This window comes from Drosophila serrata, unplaced genomic scaffold, assembly GCF_035046125.1.
Source record: "Drosophila serrata isolate PLE 108 unplaced genomic scaffold, ASM3504612v1 contig_276, whole genome shotgun sequence".
Taxonomy (NCBI): Eukaryota; Metazoa; Arthropoda; class Insecta; order Diptera; family Drosophilidae; genus Drosophila; species Drosophila serrata.
Window position 1 is genome coordinate 7,657,272 of NW_028257174.1, and position 19,802 is coordinate 7,677,073.

Sequence of the window (19,802 nt, forward strand, 5' to 3'; positions counted from 1 at the left end):
CACAGTTAATTACTGAACATAGTTTTATAAATCGTCCGATTGTTCCAATGTCAGCTATATATATGTATATGCATATATAGTCCAACGATTTGGCATGCTCCGATTTATAAACTTGTAAAATTATATAGAAGAATTACTCCATAGTTTCATTTAAATAGCTTGCTCTTAAATTGGTCCAAAACAAATATCGCACATCTGTGCATATGATTCCCAACTAGTTCTAACATCCCCGGAACGAAGTGGCTTCTACCGGCCACGTCTCAGACATGTGTTGTGTTAAAAAAGTTGCAAGTCATTGTTTTCTAGTGTTCAATGTTAGTAACTGGTCATACATACTTACTAGTCATAGATACTTACTGATCATAGTTACTTACAGTAAGTAACACTGGTCATAGATACTTAATGTTCAGAGTTACTTATTTACTTATTTAATTTTTGTTTATAGTTACTATTTGTTTATTGATACTTACTGATCATAGTTATTTACTGATCATAGTTACTTAATTTTCATTGATGCTTGCTGATCATAGTTACTTACTGGACACAAATACAAACTGATCACAAATGCTATGTGCTTTGCTGTTATTTTATAAATATATATTCTCACAAAGTTGATTCATTTTAGTCACCATTTAAATTTATTTTATTTAAGTTCATCGCTCTTAAGTTATTCATTTATTTAAATTTATAAATCCCTTTTCATATATCGTATGTATATCCAAACAAATGGCAAAATCAAGTTCATTGGAATCATATCGATGGCCACAAATTTTGCTGTGCACAACTTGCAGCAACTACGATTCTTTTTCCTGATCACGTAGCACGTGCCATTGACAGCAGGCATTACTTCCTTGTTCCGTTCCCAGTTCCCTTTCCGCTCCACTTACCAAAGCCACTATACTGCCCCCACCGGCCACCGGAAGGGGTTATCTCTCTCTCTCTGTGGCGATTCCCGCGGTTCTGCGAAATGTTATGAGACAGCACACACACACACATCGAAAAACAAACATTCTAGAACGGTGACTATTAGTCTGAGTAGGTGTGTTTGGCTCTCCCGCTTATGGCCCAGTTTATGCATCCATTTTTCTGTAATTTTTAAAATGTGAAATTAATTGAATTTAAAATTGTATATTTATCATTTTAAGCTATAAAAATATCTAAGAGTTGCTTGAGATACATTCATTGAAGTTGCCACAGCTTGTACTAAAGTATTAGTTGTCAGAGGTTTTTTAAATACATGTTATGCTAGCAGAACTTTACGATTTGATGTTATAAGTTGGCCAACACATAAACGAGTATATAAAGCTCTTGCACTCCCACTCGCTTAGCCTTACTCTCTCGCTCTGGCTTTGTCTAACCGCCAACGCTTTTGAGCCGGCCAACATTCCAATATCGGGTTGGAATGAATCGGGTCTACTTCTAACCTTCAGGCAACTTGTCGCTCCAACCAAATATTGTCGCGCACACAGTCGGGCTTAGGATTTCCCACGGACACAACGAATTCTAGATACCCTTAATCAGTATAAGAAACTATGCATATTAGCTGGTACAATGATATAACAATAAATGTATGAAAAAACTGAAATATATGTTTGTTATACATATATAATTTTTTTCCAATTTGTATTTATATTTATATATCTAGATAACATATATTTATTATATCCATATGTGTAAGCAATATAATTAATTATTTTAGTTTTTTTTGGTTCCCTTATTCTACCTTAGCAGGGTATTATAGTTTTAGTCAGAAGCTTGTAACGTAAAAACGAAACATTTGTGACCCTATAAATCATATATATTCTTGATTAGCATTAAAAAGCTAATCTTTCCAGCCAAGTCTGGGTTAACAATTTTATAAGGGGTTACATCGTTAAAAAAAAAAAAATTGACAAAAATTTTCATTTTTAATTGATTATGCAGTTTTATTGCCATAATAAAAACTAGCATGGGAATGCTTTTCGAATTAAATTGAATGCCTTTTTGGCTGGGTTATGCGATTTTTAGACTTTAAATTGGCAACAAATGTTTCCTATAAAAATATATCTATAAATATCGATTTGATTTTTCTAAGCCATCAATATTATCAATTTCACTTGCTTTGGGATAGGGTATTAGCCCAGCTTCTCTCCACCTCCTGTTGTCTCGCTCTGCCACACTCATCGATTGCGCTCCATTCGGGCCGAGTTCGATTGTCCGCTCTCATTTGGGGGGATCTCTCCCCAACTCTCCAGCTCCAGCTCAATCTCTCTCTCTATCGCTCTCTGTTAGCCAAGTCGGAATTGAATGAATTTGCCCCAAGTAGCCAGCAGTGTGAGCGCGAGAGAGAACGGCAATTGCCAATTTGAGCTAAGGCAAAAAAAACCAAACAGAAACAACAGGCCCGAATGAATAACAAACGGCAAAAGGTATGCCAATACAGCAGGTAGATCAGTTGTGAATCTGGCAACAAACCATTTGGCTGGGGCTGCTGCTCCAAAAAAAAAGAATATATATATAAAAATAAAAAAAGAACAAACACACAAACAAAACGCGCTTCTTTGAGTCCTCCTCTGTCCCTCTTGGCGGTACGGTGCGGTGTGGTGCGGTGTGGTTGCTTGTGTGAGTGGCTAAGTGCATATTGCATATTGTGTTTATTGTTTTTGTGGTTTTACGGAGAACAACATTTGAAATATCCATCCGTGGTGGTATCAAATCAAAGTCCGCCATCGACCGCAACAATCGTTTATCGATAATATCAAAGAAAAAGGACACAAGCATGCGCGCCAAATTCCAAGGATCCGATATTCATGTTCGATAACAACAAAAGCCCGCGTTCCGGCTGCCTTTAAGCGGTCAATCTGGTGCCCTATTGGCCTTTTTAAAAACATCTGTTTGCCCAGCTGCCCATGTGTATTTATTTGTTGGCTAATTGGTCAATTCCCCACCATCCCCCTTATCGATCTTCATACATCACTCCATCTCCCTTACACTTCGATCTTCCAAGCTTGGCCTGTTTGTTTTTGTTAATTTTAGTGTTTTTTGTTTTTGTTTATGGCGTTTTTTTTATGTTTTTGTTAAGTGATCTTCGGTGATGACCAGTGTTAAGTGCCCTGAAAAAACAGATCATTTTGAAAATCGTCTTTTGAATGGATTCTTAACAGCTTTCTATGGCTAGCAAACCCAATGACAAGCAATTAAGTTAAAATAATACTTAATTTTTAGTTATTCCAATGAAAAGATTGATAGTTTCGTATAAATTATAAATGTTTTATGATTAACTTAGTAAGAGTTATAGTAAATAATTAAATAATGCAGCGAAAATTAACTAAATCTTGGCAAGAACCAAAGCTTACGATGTTGACCTTTTAAATTAAATTTAAAGACATAAAATCTGCATAAAATATTATAATAAAATCTCTGTAAATAATACATTATGTAAGATTATACAGATACAAATTAATAATTAAATTAGCTTTAATGAAAGTCCTTCTTATTTTTTTCTGTGTCCTCAAGTGACCTTGTGTCGCATCCTCATCGTGAGTTAAGATCAAAGTAGAACATATCCGTATAAGTGTACGTCATAAAGTTTATAGATTTATATGTATATATAGGCAACGTACGTGGGCTGCACAAATCTGAACGAATCTGAGTTGGATATCCAAGCGAATCGATTCAAATGGAATGCAATCAAATCAAGTTGAATCCAATGACTTAAAGCAGACCGATGACGATGGATCTGTTAGCCCTGTTTAGCAGTTTATCCGAGTATATAGTATCTTTATTTATTTTCTTATCTCAAAAATCCATAGGAAAAACACTTGACATGGTAATGAAACTAGCAATTATCATACAAGAAAGTTGTAAACAAATGAGCTTTATAAAGTTTCTTAAAGTAAACTGTCTCAAATACTTTTGAAATCAGCTGTAAACAAGAAGTTTATCCATTTAATCATAAGTTACTACCCTTATTTTTTGATTTCTTAATTCATTCATTAATTCAAATTTAGTTTATACTTTGAATATATGATAGTATTCATATTTATTGGTAGTTTCTTAATTCATTCACATATCATGCCATCCGTTAGAGCTAATTGATTTACCAACTAATTAATAGATTTCTTATGAGATGGAGCTAACAAATTTAGCAATTAAAACGCGTTTATTAGTTTGCCAATGGATTCATTCACCTATCAACCGCCTATCTATAAGTTTTACTCAATGAAATCGAATCGAGTTCACTTCATTCAAGGCGAGGATCGTGTTAGGAATGCTGCACTGTGGTTACAAACACGACAAACTGACAACCATCCACTACAGAGACACAAAGCCAGCGAGTCGCAGGCCCAGACTTCGAGTCAAGCTCAGACAGATCATGGTTCTATAATATGTACGGGGAATATACTAACAATATTATTGGCTTTTTCGATCCGTGTGGGACGAAGAAAGAAAGAAAACGGCAACAAGAATAAGTTGAGTTAAGTTAAAGTCGCGCAAATAACTCGCTCATTTCGTCATTTCGAGCAGCTATCAATATTTGATATATGTCCAAAATACACAGGTATACAAACGACAGGTATGTTTATATGTAATATGTACGTATGCAAATTGATTTCAAGATCCAACACCCAGAGAAAAACATTTGTGAAAGAAGTAAATGTTGCGAGTAACTTTTTTTGTCCAGTTTAAAATCAAAATTAATTGTATTGTATTGTATTGTATAATACATATTAGTACCCCTTTAAAATTAATTATATTATAGTAAATACATTAAATTAATCATTAGAATAAATATCTTTTCATTAAATTTTCCTTGTATAGTACTATTTACAAAATACATTTTTAAATTGATAAACAGCCTAATCTATAAATGATAAAAAAAATTATAATTTGTATGTAGAATTTTAAAGTTACATCTTTTGCATTTTTCTCGGTGTCTTTAGATGATTTGCCTTGGCGGCCATCATTGAGCATCGTAAAAATCCTCCGATTTCGTAGATATTGTTGACTCCAAAACCCCGTTTTGTGTGTCAACAATATTATTGTGTTTAAATCTGTCCGCTTCGGTTTCGTTTCTTTTTAGTTCTTTTTTTAATTTAACGTATATTTTCTGTGTTTTTTTTTTTGTTTGTTTCGAGAACGCTTAAGTTGAACGTTTCATTAACAGGCGGGGGCGGGTCGCCCGGCGAAGGCGTTCCAAATGCTTCGGCCATTGGAGCTCGAATGCCAAAAATGAAAACTAAAACTCATTTTGACCAAATGCGTTCATAGTTGTTCGCTTGTTGGCTTGTTCAAGAGCAGCAATTATCCAAATGAAGCTGGCTAAAAAGCTAAAGATCGCCGAATGCATGGGGAATCGGTCAAATCAGAGAGATCACTGATCGGAGAAGTGGAGGAAAACTTCAAATCCAAGTCAAGGAGAGAAGTAACTGAAAGTTATGGGATTTTCCTTTAGCCAACATATTTTGGACAAAGACCGTTAGGAAAAATTATAATTAAAGCCCCTTCACAATTTTGTAATGTGTGTTCGGTTTGTAAATTAATAAATCTTTCCATGACACATATTCCAGCAAAGTTCCCTCTACAAAGAACTTAATGAACATATGTAGAGTTAATCTATAACAAATTTAGGCTTTTAAGGAAAACCCTACAGTCACAACCATTAAAAGCGACAAATACTAGATATGACAAGTTCACGAGTCATTGTGAAAAGTGCCTCAATAATAAACCATTTAACATCTGTTTATTGTGTTGCAACCCAACGCAGCTTTACTTACTCAAGTTTGCCCCTTGAATTAATTATAGATCAAACAGTTAACATTTCCCATCTCGATTTAGAGCAAGATTATTATATAAACTAACACATTTTTCAGTTTCAATCACATGAATTAAGTTTAATTTCTGCGGGTCTACTTTTAGGCTGAAATAAAACTAACAAAAGAGGTTCGGAAATAAGCTAAGCTAGAAAAGCAACAGAAAGCCTTTTTATTTAAAGCAAAATAACTGAAATTTACAACTTTATGCAGAAAAATCAATTTGAATTAAATTTAAGATATCTTAGTTATATTTCTTGAACTGTATTTTAAGTAATTTATAATTGATTACACACTTTTAATGCGTTTTGGAGAACTCTTCTTATACTAAAATATTCAAAACCCCTCTTTATCGCCACGCAGACATTAAACGCATCAATTTAAGGAAACCTCTTTTATCTCCACAATATATTTGAATATATTTATGTGGAAAATCTAAAAAATATAAAAGAAAAAGCCCCCTGCAGCGGCCATGGCTCTAAGCAAGACCATCAAATCAAAAGCTGGCGCCAAAGACAAGCAAAGCGAACTGGTGAGTCTTAACCCCTAATTCACTTGCCCCCAACCCCACCGCACTTCACATATACACACACATGCCATATTGCGCGATAGTGCTGTCATTAAAACTATATCGGAAACTATTTTAAAATAGCTGTAAAAATAAATAAATTTCAATATCCTTGCAGATAAAATATATATTAACTCGGTCAAAAATGCATTAAAATCCAAATCCGGAAAGCTGTTCTGTGGTAGCTTTTGTTAGGTTTATAAATCTGCATTTAACATTTTATCAAATTCAATTTTTTGCCAATTTTTTAACCCCTTTTCCTTTTTTTGCAAAATGCAAAAATTAAAAAAATTATAAAGATACTTCTATATGATATAGTTGTAAAGGATTCTATATAGAAAAGATAATGTGCATTCATTGGACATTTGAGAACAAAAAACTCAACAAAAGCCGAGCATTTTGGCAGCACTAAGCGGAGCACTCATATACCCATATATATCCTCATATACACACTCACCTGAAAACGTACTCACATTCGGGCCAAGATAATCGCGTATGGTGGCTCAGGTAAAGCTCGCCGTTGCGGGCAAAAACAATGAATGGCTGGCAGCGACGTTAACTACGACGGCGGCAGCGGCATCAGCAGCGACTGCAGCAACAACAAATAAAAAACAGAAGGTAAAAAAAGCGTTTTCAGCTCAGGTGTAACAAACTAACGGTGCAGCTCAGCTCAGCCCAGCAGTCGCAGACGCGCCATCGAACACGCCGCTCGCGGATCGCGCGCGCTCTCTTTTCGGTGGTCGGCTTTCCGTTTTTCCAGCTTTTCAGTTTTTCCGTTCTTTTTTTTCGTCGCAGTTTTTCCAAGCTTCGCGCAGTATTTTAATTTTTTTTTTGCTTCGTTTTCCTCGTCGGTTTCCATTTCGTTTGGCGCTTCATTTAGCACGACCGCTTAAATGAAAACAAATACCCGAAATTAAATATTGAAACGAATTAACTTAGTGTTGTTTTGTTTTATAGTTATCAATTTAAATTTGTAACTTTTTGCGCGCTGCACTTGATTTGTTCATATTTTTTTCGCGTGGGTTTTTTTAACGCTAATTGCCTAAATGGCAAAGGCAAAGTGCAAAGTGTGACAGTGCAAGAGATTGAGAGCGAGAGTGGCAGGGAGCACGGGGTTAGAAGGGTAAATACACTTGGAGAAAAAGATAACTTTACTATAAGGAAATATTATAAAAAATATAATAGAAAAAGAGCTTGGGTTGATATTATAAACTATAGTTTTTAGAAAAGTTTCAAGTGATTCATTTCATAGAGTTGATTGTATTTTTCAATATAGGGTATAATATATACACTAAAAACATGTTATGTTTTAAAAAATGTTTACACACATTAATTTTAAATAAAATCGTTAAATATAGGCTTTAAAATTTGATTCATGGGTATAATTCACTGCCTAAATTCTAAAATAGTAAATAAATACACAAAAATTAACTAAGAACCTCGAATTCTTGTTGATAACGTACCCCAACATGACATGTTCTAGGTAAAATAATAAATTATTAATTAAAGTATGTTTTAAGACAAACTTTGCCCAAACTCTTGGCTCTGCAATTTCTTAACAATTGCACTAACTACTTTTGTGCTGTTCAGAATTAGAGATATATAAGCATGAGATATATATATATATATATATATATTTTTTTTTTATATCTATATATATATTTATATATTTCTGCGATCCATTCCCGTTGCCAGATCGTTGTGAATACGTGCAAAAAATTAATCATTAACTCTGGGGCTGTTTTTTTGTTTCACTTCACTCAGCTCTCTTGCCCTGAGTCTCTCGTATTGTATCTGTTTTCTTCTCTACTTATTATTGCTCCATTCGTTGTCGTGACATTTGTTGTTGTTGTTTTTCTGCATATTTGTTTTGTGTGCAATTTAAGTTTTGTACCTGCATTTGTTGCTATTTTGTTTGATCTTCGTCGTCGTAGTTGCTCGTGTTGCATCATCCGCACACATAAACCCACATTGGGCATCACGTCGCGTATACGCAATGTTGGCCCAGCAAATTAGTTCTACCATTGACGCAATATTTATTGCAATTCCCTGCTTCCCCCTCGGAAAAGTTTATACACACATACATACATAGCCTGCAAGTTGGAAAAACTCGCAACTCCCCCGGCATTTTGGACAGGCCACGAAAATATTTTCCCACCATTAAGAGGCCCCTTAAAAGTCCGAGAGATCAGGCAATATAACAACAAGGCCTGAGAAACACTCACATATAGCACAAATCATAGCCTGCACACAAAGTGTGTTTGGACATTGATGCACTGTGACAAATAAGGGACTATATTGTAAATTATATTTGACTATATATACAGATATATACAGATATAAAGTAAAGGATGAAATTGTGATCAATAGATATCAAGATAATAATGTATGATATATATCAAGTTTTTCCCCATTAAAAATGTAACTAAAATATTATGTCTTACAAAAACTTGTATTAGTTTTTATTTTCTATTTATATAATGCAAAATTCTTATCGAGATTAATTAATTTAGTATTTTTGAAAGATTTCTTGTCTAAAAGAACTTAAATCTCTCAGTGTCTACAGGAGTGAGGGGGTTTCTTTAGCAGCAGCACCCACAACTAATGCAGTTGTTGTTTCTATTTTGCTGGTATTATTATTATGATTATTATTATTATTATTTTTTATTATTGTTACTGTTGCTGTGATTATGTGTGGCTGAATTTTTTGAAAAAAAAAAAACCAGAAAGGAAGTTAACTTCGGCACGCCGAAGTTGGTATACCCTTGCAGATTGAAATTCGATCACTAGGAATTAATATAATATAAATTATATATATTTATGTTAAGAAACAATAAAGTAATGCCTGCTTTCATTTCATTCATTTCTATTTTTAACTATCGTTTGTATGGCAGCAGTACTCCGATTTTCAAAAAAGTGTTACACAAAATTCTAAATTAATATATTTCGGCTATAAATCAAATTTGATGAAAATCTGTTGAAAACTGGGAAAAAAAACCGGCACTTCTCGTGTACATATGATTCCCAACTGGTTCTAACATCCCCGGAACGAAGTGACTTCTACCGGCCACTTCTCAGACATGTGTTGTGTTACAAAAGTTGCAAGTCATTGTTTACTAGTGTTCAAAGTTAGTAACTGATCATACATACTTACTAGTCATAGATACTTACTGACCATAGTAAGTTAGTGGCCATAGATTATTACTGTTCAAAATTACTTTTTGGTTATAGTTAATTAATGCTTATAGTTACTTACTGGTCATAGATACTTACTATTCATAATTACTTACTGGTCATAGATACTTACTGTTCAGACTTACTTACTGCTCATATTTACTTATTGATCATAGTTACTTAATGTTCATTGATACTTACTAATCTTTACTGATGTTGATGCTGATCAAGAATATATGTGTATACCTTAGATGGTAGGAGATGGCTCCTTCACTGTGTTGCAAACTTTAGAATAAAATGATAATACCATTCAAGGGTACGAAAAGAGTATTGTTGGTTCGGTCGCTTCGCTGTTTATTGTTGTCTTTAACTTGTGTCCAACTTGTTTGCTCTGCCGCTGCTGCAGAGTGTGTGTGTGTGTGTGAGTGTGTGTGTTTGTTGTGGGTGAACTATTTAAGATTTTTTTACGTCTTCTAAAAGGAAAACCTCTTTTTGGCCTGTCTCGCGCGCTCTTTTTGGACAGCGGCCACAATTCAATGTCTTTGTATGGCCAAAAGGCGTGAATTAAATGCAACTACAACATGCCACTGAATGTGGCGGGGGTATTGTATGGTAGGTATGATAGGGGGGAATCTTGGGGAGGGGATTGGCTGGGAGTTGTTTTGGATATCCATTCGTCGCCGCCGCTGACCAAGTGCGTGACTTGTGGGCTCGGCTCGGCCCCACTGCAACTTTGCCGAAAGCCTCCATGTGAAGGCACACACTGGGAAAAATGTATCTTTAATAATAAAAGTGCAAGTGAGAGTTATTTTAAATCAAATAAAAGATCTATATTTCCTGCTGATGTTGCTCAACATGTTCTTAGCCATGTTAGATTAAAGTTTTTCTAGCCCTTAAACCATAGTATCATAACCAAGCCTAGGCATTGTTTCCAGTTCATTTCAATTACTAAATTCTTGTACTTAATATGATATTGTCACCTAATTTTTTATTATATTTTTCTCTTTGTGCACTGCTGCCGTTTACTTTTGGGTCAAGTAAAAGGCATTGCGATTGCATTAGGAATTGTCAAAGTTTGCCACAAAAAAACGGCTTAGCAAGACTCCACCAAGAGCTCCAATCCGTGGCCTAACTGAAAATTCAAGCAAGATTTTTCCAAGGGGTGGTGACTCACATTTTATTATTTTGGGCGTGACCACCCCACTCCCCACAACCTATTATCCCACTATGTATTCTCTTTTATTTTCCTGCGACAAAAGAGGAGGCATCGCCTTAAGAAGAACCACAACTCAAGAAGCTTCTCTCTCATATATGTATTATATAGATATATAATTCTTCTCCCCTTTTTCTGATTGTGGCTTCTGCCAATACCTTTTACAAACATAAATCATCGATTTGACCGGAAGCAATTACAAAAATGGCCAAATTGCAATCACAATTAATTCTGATTGTTGTCCCTCTTTTTCTCTCTCTTTGCTGCTGCTGTTGTTAGTGTGACTATGTTGTTGTTGGTGTTTTTATATTGCTGTTGTTGTATTGTTGTGGCGGTCTGACGTCAGTTAGACCGACAGTCCAAAAATCGATCGGCAAAAAACCGAAAATAGCAAAAACCCGGCAGCACCACAACCCAATGGAGATTTATTGTTCGATCGCCTAATTATTGATTCAAGATTCGTTTTTCCCGCTGGTGACTGGTTAATGGTGGGGAAGGGAAGATGAGTCTTCATTCTGTGTCAGCATATCCGTAGAGGAAGCATCTGGGCCAGGAAACATTGCTCAAAAGATTTGCCAAGATTTGTGCGGTTAAAACAGTTAAAAATTGAGGCCAAAGTTAGAGATTTAACATAATGAGTGAGTAGAGAAAATACAAACACCAAGATTATATTTGTTTATGTATTTAGCCGGAGTTTAAAGCTATAAAAAAATGTAACTTAAAGGTGTTTAAAGCAGAGAGAATATTAATAATATAATAGAATAAAATGTGATTAAAGCTAGTAAGCTATTACATTTCCTGTTTTAACTAGTATTTGCTTATCTCTACATTTGTTTATATGTGTTATTTTTGTTTATAGGTAATGCTGTTTATTTTCGAATTTTCCCTCATAAGTATAGAAGCCGGGTTCAGGGTTCAAACCCAAAAAAAGGGCTCTGCCTCGTGGTCCACTGATCATCTGACCTTTGGCCGCTTTTTTTTTAAGCCCAGTTTTAGTTTGAAGTTTGAGAGCTTTTGTTTGTTTTCGAATTTCCATTGCCCTTTTTGTAGGGTTCACTCTGGATTTTAGTTTCCACGAAAAAAAGCCACGACCAGGCCAAGCCAGTGGGTGGGCGTCAGTGTCTGGGCGGGATTTCCGCAAGTCAAAAAAAAATAAAAAGAAAGAAAATAACACATAGTCTGATCCATTTATGACCCTCAGCCGTAGCTTTCGGCTTAATGAGCTTGCAGAGAACCGTTCTGGACTTAACGCTTCGCGGATTTAACGCCCACAAAAGTGGGCTAGGTAGTTACTATCATTAAACATTAAATTATATACAACATTTTTAATGGAACTTTATGAAGAAATAAAACAATTCTGACATATAGACATATAGAAATCTAAAAGTGAGTTCGTTTAATTTTATGGTTTGAGGTTGAAAAGAAACATGTTTTTTGTGAGCAGCTTTATGTAAAACTTTATTTAATATAAAAGTTTAAAGTTTTAGTAAAACGTTTTTATAGGATTTGTGTTTTTGTTCCCTGCTCTCAACCTCTTTTTGTCGTGTCACTTAACTTCGTTCGATTTCTTGGCTTAGAATCTGGGTCTGATCCTCACAAACTGGAGGCGTACATCGCGCTCTGCGATGTGGTGCGAGCTCTGGAATTGCCGCCGAGCCACACCACAAACGGGAGCTGGAAGGGAGACCAAAACTAGGATTGCAATTGGAACTCAAACTGAAACTGGAAGGAGTAGAAATCGGACTGGGACTGAGGTTGACGGGCAGAAAGCAAATGTAGTCGGCAGTTAGAGCAGGAGCCACCGTTGCCACCGTTGCCACCGCCAGATGAGCCAGATGATCGAATGGTGGTGATCCTCCTACTGTCGCCATGCACATGCAGCAGCAGCAGCAGCAGCAGCCACGCCGCCCACATCCTCGATCCCATCCATCAGCAGCAGCAGCACGTCCTTGTCCCAGCATCAGCACCAGCACCAGCACCCGCACCCTCCAAGTCTGGGGATTCACGGAGCAGCAATGAGTCCTCATCGGCATCCACTGGCGACACAGCCATTCCGGCTGGATACCTGCAGCTGCACCATCAGAAGCAACAGGAGCAGCAGCAGCAGCTCCAACGAAATCAATCCAATAATCCCCACCAGCCTAGTCATAGTCATAGCCCAGCATTATTACTGCCCGCAGGCAGGTGGCTCCCGCTGCCATTGCCGCTGCCCCTGCCCCTGCTCCAGCCGGCAAATCCTGTGCCCAAGCCACCGCGCACCCATGGCATCCATTGGCATACATCGCCGTATCCCATTTATGCTGGCTATACCACCTATCAGCCGCATCCTGTCGCCTCCGATCTACCGCCGCCACAGCCGCCGCTGCCACCGCCACCAGCAATCGTCTTTCGAGTGCAATCATCACTGCCCAACGGTGGTTTCACCAATGCCACCACCACCACAACCACCACCACTGACTATGTACGTCACGTGACCCGCGTTAACTTCTACGACATTACTTCGCAGGTCGAATTCGAGCCCAAAGATGACGAGGAGAGCAACGAGGCCACGGCAAGCAATTGCGATACAGAAGCTATTACCAAAGAAGGTGAGTGACAGTTATCTAATCACTATCTATATACATATTATTTAACCACAAATAGTTTATACTAAAAGATAAATCCTAGCTACCAATTATTCTTAAGCTGAGAGATAATACACTATCAGCATTTAGCAAATCATTTGAAAACAACAAGTTTTCGCTCAGTATTATTATGATCGTAGACAATGCCTAACTATCAGTGACGATGTGGAAACGACAGATCTTGTCAAGACACTGCTGCTGATCAATCGGAACATTCTCAACTTGATTGCCCATGCATCGATCGTGGGTGAGCCAATCGAAGTGACATCATCATTGAGAACGGCATGTCCAAGCCTTCAAACATTGGCGAACCAAATTGCCTCCAGCGTGAGATCACAGCGAGATCTTGATGGATCGATATGTCAATGGGGATCGACTGGCATTGTCACTCGATTACTCACTCGATTATCGATTGCGAACGGATCATTTGATGGGCAATCGGTCGAAACGGAACCAAAAGAATAAAATCATGAAGAGATCTATGGGATAATTAACTGGATGTCACATTGCAGAATTATATATATTTTATGTATATATGTATATTCTTATATACCTTCAAAGTGTATATTTTTATTGCTTAACATTCATTTAATCATCGAAAAGATATACATTTAACACCGCTGTAAGGAAAATTTTCACATCCTGATTTCCGCACATTACGCATACGACCTGGTGGTCGTTCCTGGGCTAAGTTTTAGGGATTTTGTATGAATTTATACTTTTATATAACTTAAGAGAACATTTTCTAGACTAAATATCCATTTCATTTTCAAAAAAATTAATTTCTAACGACGCGCAGCCTGTCTTGATATTCGCACATTACGTATACGACCTGGTGGTTAAGTTTCAGAGTTTTATTTTCAAAATAAATATTCTTATAAGCCTTTGAAGTGTATGTTTTTATAACTTAACATCCACTTAATCATCATAAAGATATATATTTAATACAGCTGTGAGGCTTTTCGAACATTACGTATACGACCCGGTGATCGTAACTGGAAGTCAAGTTTCGTAGAATTTGTTTAATTTTATATTTTTAAACACCTTAAGTGAATATTTCTTGACTTTACATCAATTGCATCGTAAAAAATATATATTTTTAATGCCGCACAGCCAGATTAGATTTTCACACATTACGCATACGACCTGTTGGTAAAGTTTCAGATTTTTGTTTTCAAAATGTATATTCTTATATGGTTTCAAAGTGTATATTTTCATGATTGAATACACATTTTATCAACAATATATATTTTAATTAATTAATTTCGCATCCTGAGTACATTTTCGCACATTACGCATACGACCCGGTGGCCCGGCAAAGATGAGAAATGAAAGTAAGGCTGGGAAGAAATTCCATTTCCATTTCCATAGTCATATTCATAATTCAACTAATCCTACCAGCTCTCCCAGCTATTGCCAATTATATATAGTTTTATTTATACTTACATGCTTGCCATACAACTGCATCTTGCGGAAATCATAGAAAGTTTTGATTTAATTATGTGATTAACATAACACAAAGGCGCCACAGCTAGCAACTTGCAACTTGCAACTTGCAACAATAAGTCGATTACTACTTGCTGTAATCTGAAAAAAAATGTATGCACAGCACACCAGTAAAAAACGTGTAAAAATTAGAAATAACAAGCGGCCAAACGGCAAGCAGCAAAATGCAAAATGCAAATGCATGGAAAAAAAAATGGCAAGCGAAAAGCACAAAATGATCCAAGGAAAATGTGCACAGATTTCCCACGTTAGCGAATCATTAAAAATCAACTCGAGACGCGACTTGACAAGCTATATGCAAAAATCCAAGCGGGGGGGATGAGCTGGAAAAGCAGCGGGAAAATTATAATAATTGGTGCACCACCTAGCGACACCACCTCGCGGCGGCCCGCTGCCTCCCTCCAGAGGAAGAAACTTAAGTGATTTGCGTTTAGGAAATTTACAAGAAAATATATACATACATCTTGTGGGAATTATTACAAGCATAGGAATTACATATATGAATGGGTTTCATTTACTAGTGATAATTGCTGAAATAAATATTAAAAACTTAAACCTCAACATTATTAGCCATTCAACAAATATTAACACTTCTTATTTAAATACACGCAAGGCCGTTTTAATTGTGAGAATTTTACAAGTACATGAGTGGGTTTCAACACATAAATACTACAATTTGTTTAGTCCAAATTTGTATTGATTTTGGTTTTAAATAAAAGTGAAATACAAGCAGGCCTTAAGAGAAAGAAATAGTAAAGAATGGGGAAACCCTTGGATATATATAATTCAAATATTCAATAATAGAAATATTATTTGATATCATATTTGATTAAACATTACAAGGCACTACAAATTGTATTATATTTCCCACTGTGCAGTTTTTCTTTTGCTGCCTTTTTTCGAGGGGTGTGGCAAGTGACAAGTGACTGGGGGCCACTAAATAACGAGGCGGGAGATGGAAATCGATGACGTTCGGGGGGAATTCAATTGACGGGCCATAATCGATACCACAATTAGTTCAAGTGCCGATCGGAGTCAAAGATGTAATGTAATATAGTATCTGGGCAAAGTTGTGGAAAGACTTAATAGAAAAATGCTGGCAACAGATCGAAGAAAATCTAAAAGTAAATCGTATTGAAATCAAATGGAAATCCATGGAAATCACAAAAGAAGTTGAAATCAAGACAGAAATCAACTCAGAAATCGAGGCTTGTTAAGTGGGCGTGGCCAGGTAACATAAATTCACATTAGCGTCGTCGCGATCGATTGGATCGGTTTCGGTTTCGGTTTCGGATCGAACAATTGCACCCGCCGATATATATACTTATAACCCAACCTGCTCCCTTTTTGTTTTCCACTTGGCCATTTTCCGCAGGTTTTTTCGCTACAGTTTTCCTTCGTTTCGTTTGCTTAATTGTGATTGTTGTTGGCGATGTTGTTGCCCATTTATGAAGTGGTTCGTTGGTTGTTTGGTTGGTTGGTTGACTGCCCTGATGCAAGGGAACCCCACCAGGTAGGGGTAAAAATGCTAAAGGGGGGAGAGGGAACCAAGGGAACCGGCAGCAGCACCAGTTGCAACAATGCGGATATCTAGGTATATGTCTGTGTGTGTAGTATGAGCCAATGATAAAGATAAACAGTCTGGTCAGGCAAATATATATAGTCGAACAATAGACAGAGGAGGCCTTGTGACAGTCTAGCCTCCAGAGCAATGAACTAGATTTAGAATGCAACTTTAAATAAAACTTTTTAAATCAAATAAAAGAAAAGCAAAGGTTTAAGCAAGTAGTAGTTTTCTTATACTTTAAAAAAGTTGGAAAAACCAATTGAATTCTGAAATCAACTACTTCTTCAACTGCTTCATTATCTGTATACGATATATGATACAAAATTCCCTTCTTTGGCTTTTCCTCTATAGCCACTCCTTACTGTAGTTCGATCGACTGCCCAACGGACTGTAATTGCAGTCTCGAATTCACTGCAAGTCGCGGATTTGGACTCAGATTCAGATTCAGACAGACGCCAGACAACGCGACGTCTCGTTTCTGTGTTCCTCGGTTTCGGTTTTCTGGCGATGCTGCCTGCAAATGCAGATATATATGTATATAAAGCGATTATATAAGCGACCTTTAATGGTCCAGCGATCCCGATGCAGCCGCCGGAGCCAAGATTTCACAGATGGAGATGGAGAAAAGCCAAAGAGATGCGGACGTGGATGTGGACATACAGATGGAGCAGGGTATGCAGGCCAGACACCAGGCTTCATTTTCACGAAAAAAAAAATACTTGATATATATATAGATAGATGAGGCAAAAAGTTGCAAGAAAAATCACGGATGTCCGTGCTCAAGTCTTAGACTTCCACAACAGAGCTCTTGGACTCACCAATTTCTAATAGTAACATTAAATAAATACATTTCTCACAACCTTTTCAATTATTATTAAATTGAAAAGAGTTAGAACATACTTTGTACTATTTTTTATTTAATATATCTTTTGTTATTGGACCAGCATCACTGCCAGAGGTAAAGAAGAGTATACAAAGTACAGTTAGCTTGGGAAGCGGAGCGACCATACCAACTTGGACTTGGTTACGTAATTTGGCGCAATCGCTGGAGCGCTTCACGCCCCTCCAATGCTCACCAAGTCCCGAGTCCAAGTCCGAGTCTGAGTATGAGTCCGAGTCCGCATCCGACTAATTCTTTTGATAGAAGCGGAGGAGCGGGAGGAGCTGCCGCTCTCAAAATGGGCATTAGCCACATGCAAATGAGGCATCTTGGCCTGGCTTTGTGTGTTGCAACGGTGTGTTGGGAAGTAGTTGGTGCCAAAAACTAAATGCATTCCATTGACCAACATCTCCTGTCTTGTCTGCTGATCATTTGACCGAAAAGTTTGGCAGCAAAAAGCTTCCGGCCAAGAGCTTTGATTTTGGCCAAAAACCTCACAAAAGCAATTAACACGCAGGAGCTTAGCCACTTTGTAGTCGGCTTTTGGGAGGCAACCGAAAAATATGGCCAAAAGCTGCCCATTTCAATACGAACTACTTGTTAATTTAATCTTGCTTTCCTAAATTTATAAATATATATTTCTTAAATGTGCAATATTTTTATATATATTTCTCAGAGGAGTGGATAACGAAGCGCAAGACAGAACTCACAACCACCAGACAGATCGAAACGAGGGTAAAACGACAGGTGAAGCTGCAGGATGGCAAGGTTATCGAGGATTCGGGCCCCATTGTCTCCACCAACACCACTGAGGACACCGATAAACAGGAAACGGAAACCACCGAGGTGAGTATCTTACAGATTAAATTCAATCAATCAATCAATAATCAATTTATTAAAAAAACATTTGTAAACAATGCATAATTATTCTAAGCATACATTCATAAATGTTTTATTACTATGTATTCGAATTAATTAATTAATTTATTAATATATTGTAATAACTACCACCCACAGAAACGTGACCTTGACCTGCCTGACGACCTTGATGGCAACGCCCAGCTGATCGATGTGGCTGCCTTACAGGCGGGCGCTGTAAATGAAACGCAATTGGCCCAAATCCAGGAAGTATTTGGACCCGCCGAAGGAGCTGGAAAGCTGGTCAAACGGATTGTTCCCCGGCCAACGGATGGTCTGGTGCGTCAGGTGGATGATAAACGGGTCATCTCCCATGAGGAGATTAAAAACTACCACGAAACGGAGGATGTTAAGCATCTGGGTGATTTTACAGACCAGGTAAGTCCTGTACATACATATATTATTATAGAGTATTATAATTTTAGTCAGAAGCTTCCAATCAGGTGAAGCAATCGTTTCCGACCCCATAAATCATATAAATTCTTGATCAACATCAACAGGGAAATCTTTCTAGCCATCTCCGGCAGAAAAATAAATTTTTCAAAAATTTTTAATTTTTGCAAAAAAAAGGAAAGGGGTTACATCATTAAAATTGGCTAAAATTGGCCAAAATTTTACATTTTACCTGAGTATGCAGATTTATTAAACTATCAAAAACTAACATAGGAAAGCTTTCCGATGTAAAATTAATACATTTTTGGCTGAGTTATGATATTTTCACCTTTGATTTGTCGAATAAATTGTCATATAAAAAAATATCAATAACTATTGATTCAGAAAATATTTTATGCAGATTTATTAACCTATCAAAAACTAACATAGAACAGCTTTCCGAATTAATTTCAAAGCGTTTTTTACTTAGTTATGAGCTTTTTTGTAATATTAATGTAAATATTGTAATATTAATGTACAAATGCATTTATTACTCTATTTATTTTTTCTTGATTACCAAATTAAAAGAAGCTCTCAAACAATTTTTTTTTCAAAACTACGATTATTTAAGAAGCTTTATTGTATAGTTTTATTTTCTTTTTATCTGTTTTCAACTTCTTTTGTATGTCTTACTTATATTTCCGTGCCAGATAATGCTATCAAAATGAGTAGAAATGATCTTAAATTGTCATGTTTCTATTTGATTTTATAGTTGTGTTTAAAACAAAAAGAATACATTAAGTAGTAATTATTACTTTATATATAAATAACATATATATAATACGTATCATAATACATATTTAACTCACTGAAAGATGCTAGTAAAACGATGGCCGTTAAAAGGGGGAAATACTTGAAGTTACTCACATTTTCCTATTAGAAGATAGCTGATGGGTTTAACCTCCACTTGGTCGTGGAGCTGGCTGTCTTGGTGCCACTCCCACTCGCGATCCCCCACTGGGCCACAACATTATTCATCTACAGCCGAGTCTTTATGTTCATCTCCATATCCATCACAAACCATGGGCCTAAGCTCTGCTCCAAAGAAGTGGAAGACCTGAGACCGGTTGGCCGCGAAACTCAGGAGCGGTTCTTGATCCAATAAGGTGGCTTCTTGCCTTTTTCTGT

The 19,802-nt window shown here is 36.7% G+C and overlaps 1 protein-coding gene across 2 annotated transcripts in view; it reads left to right on the plus strand.

The window, feature by feature from the left end:
- The first annotated feature begins 2,370 nt into the window (after positions 1–2,370).
- chas (chascon) overlaps positions 2,371–19,802 on the plus strand; it is a 30,711-nt gene continuing 13,279 nt past the window's right edge. Inside the window, exons 1-5 of one of the 2 annotated variants that reach the window (XM_086835991.1) lie at positions 2,371–2,601; positions 6,156–6,324; positions 13,254–13,335; positions 18,001–18,170; positions 18,342–18,620. In XM_086835991.1, the coding sequence (XP_086692117.1) occupies positions 6,265–6,324; positions 13,254–13,335; positions 18,001–18,170; positions 18,342–18,620 (591 nt within the window). In that variant the 5' untranslated portion in view covers positions 2,371–2,601; positions 6,156–6,264. Of the gene's footprint in view, positions 2,602–6,155; positions 6,325–7,038; positions 7,100–7,317; positions 7,484–12,324; positions 13,336–18,000; positions 18,171–18,341; positions 18,621–19,802 lie in introns of those variants that run through there. The other variant, XM_020949836.2, reaches the window with a different exon arrangement.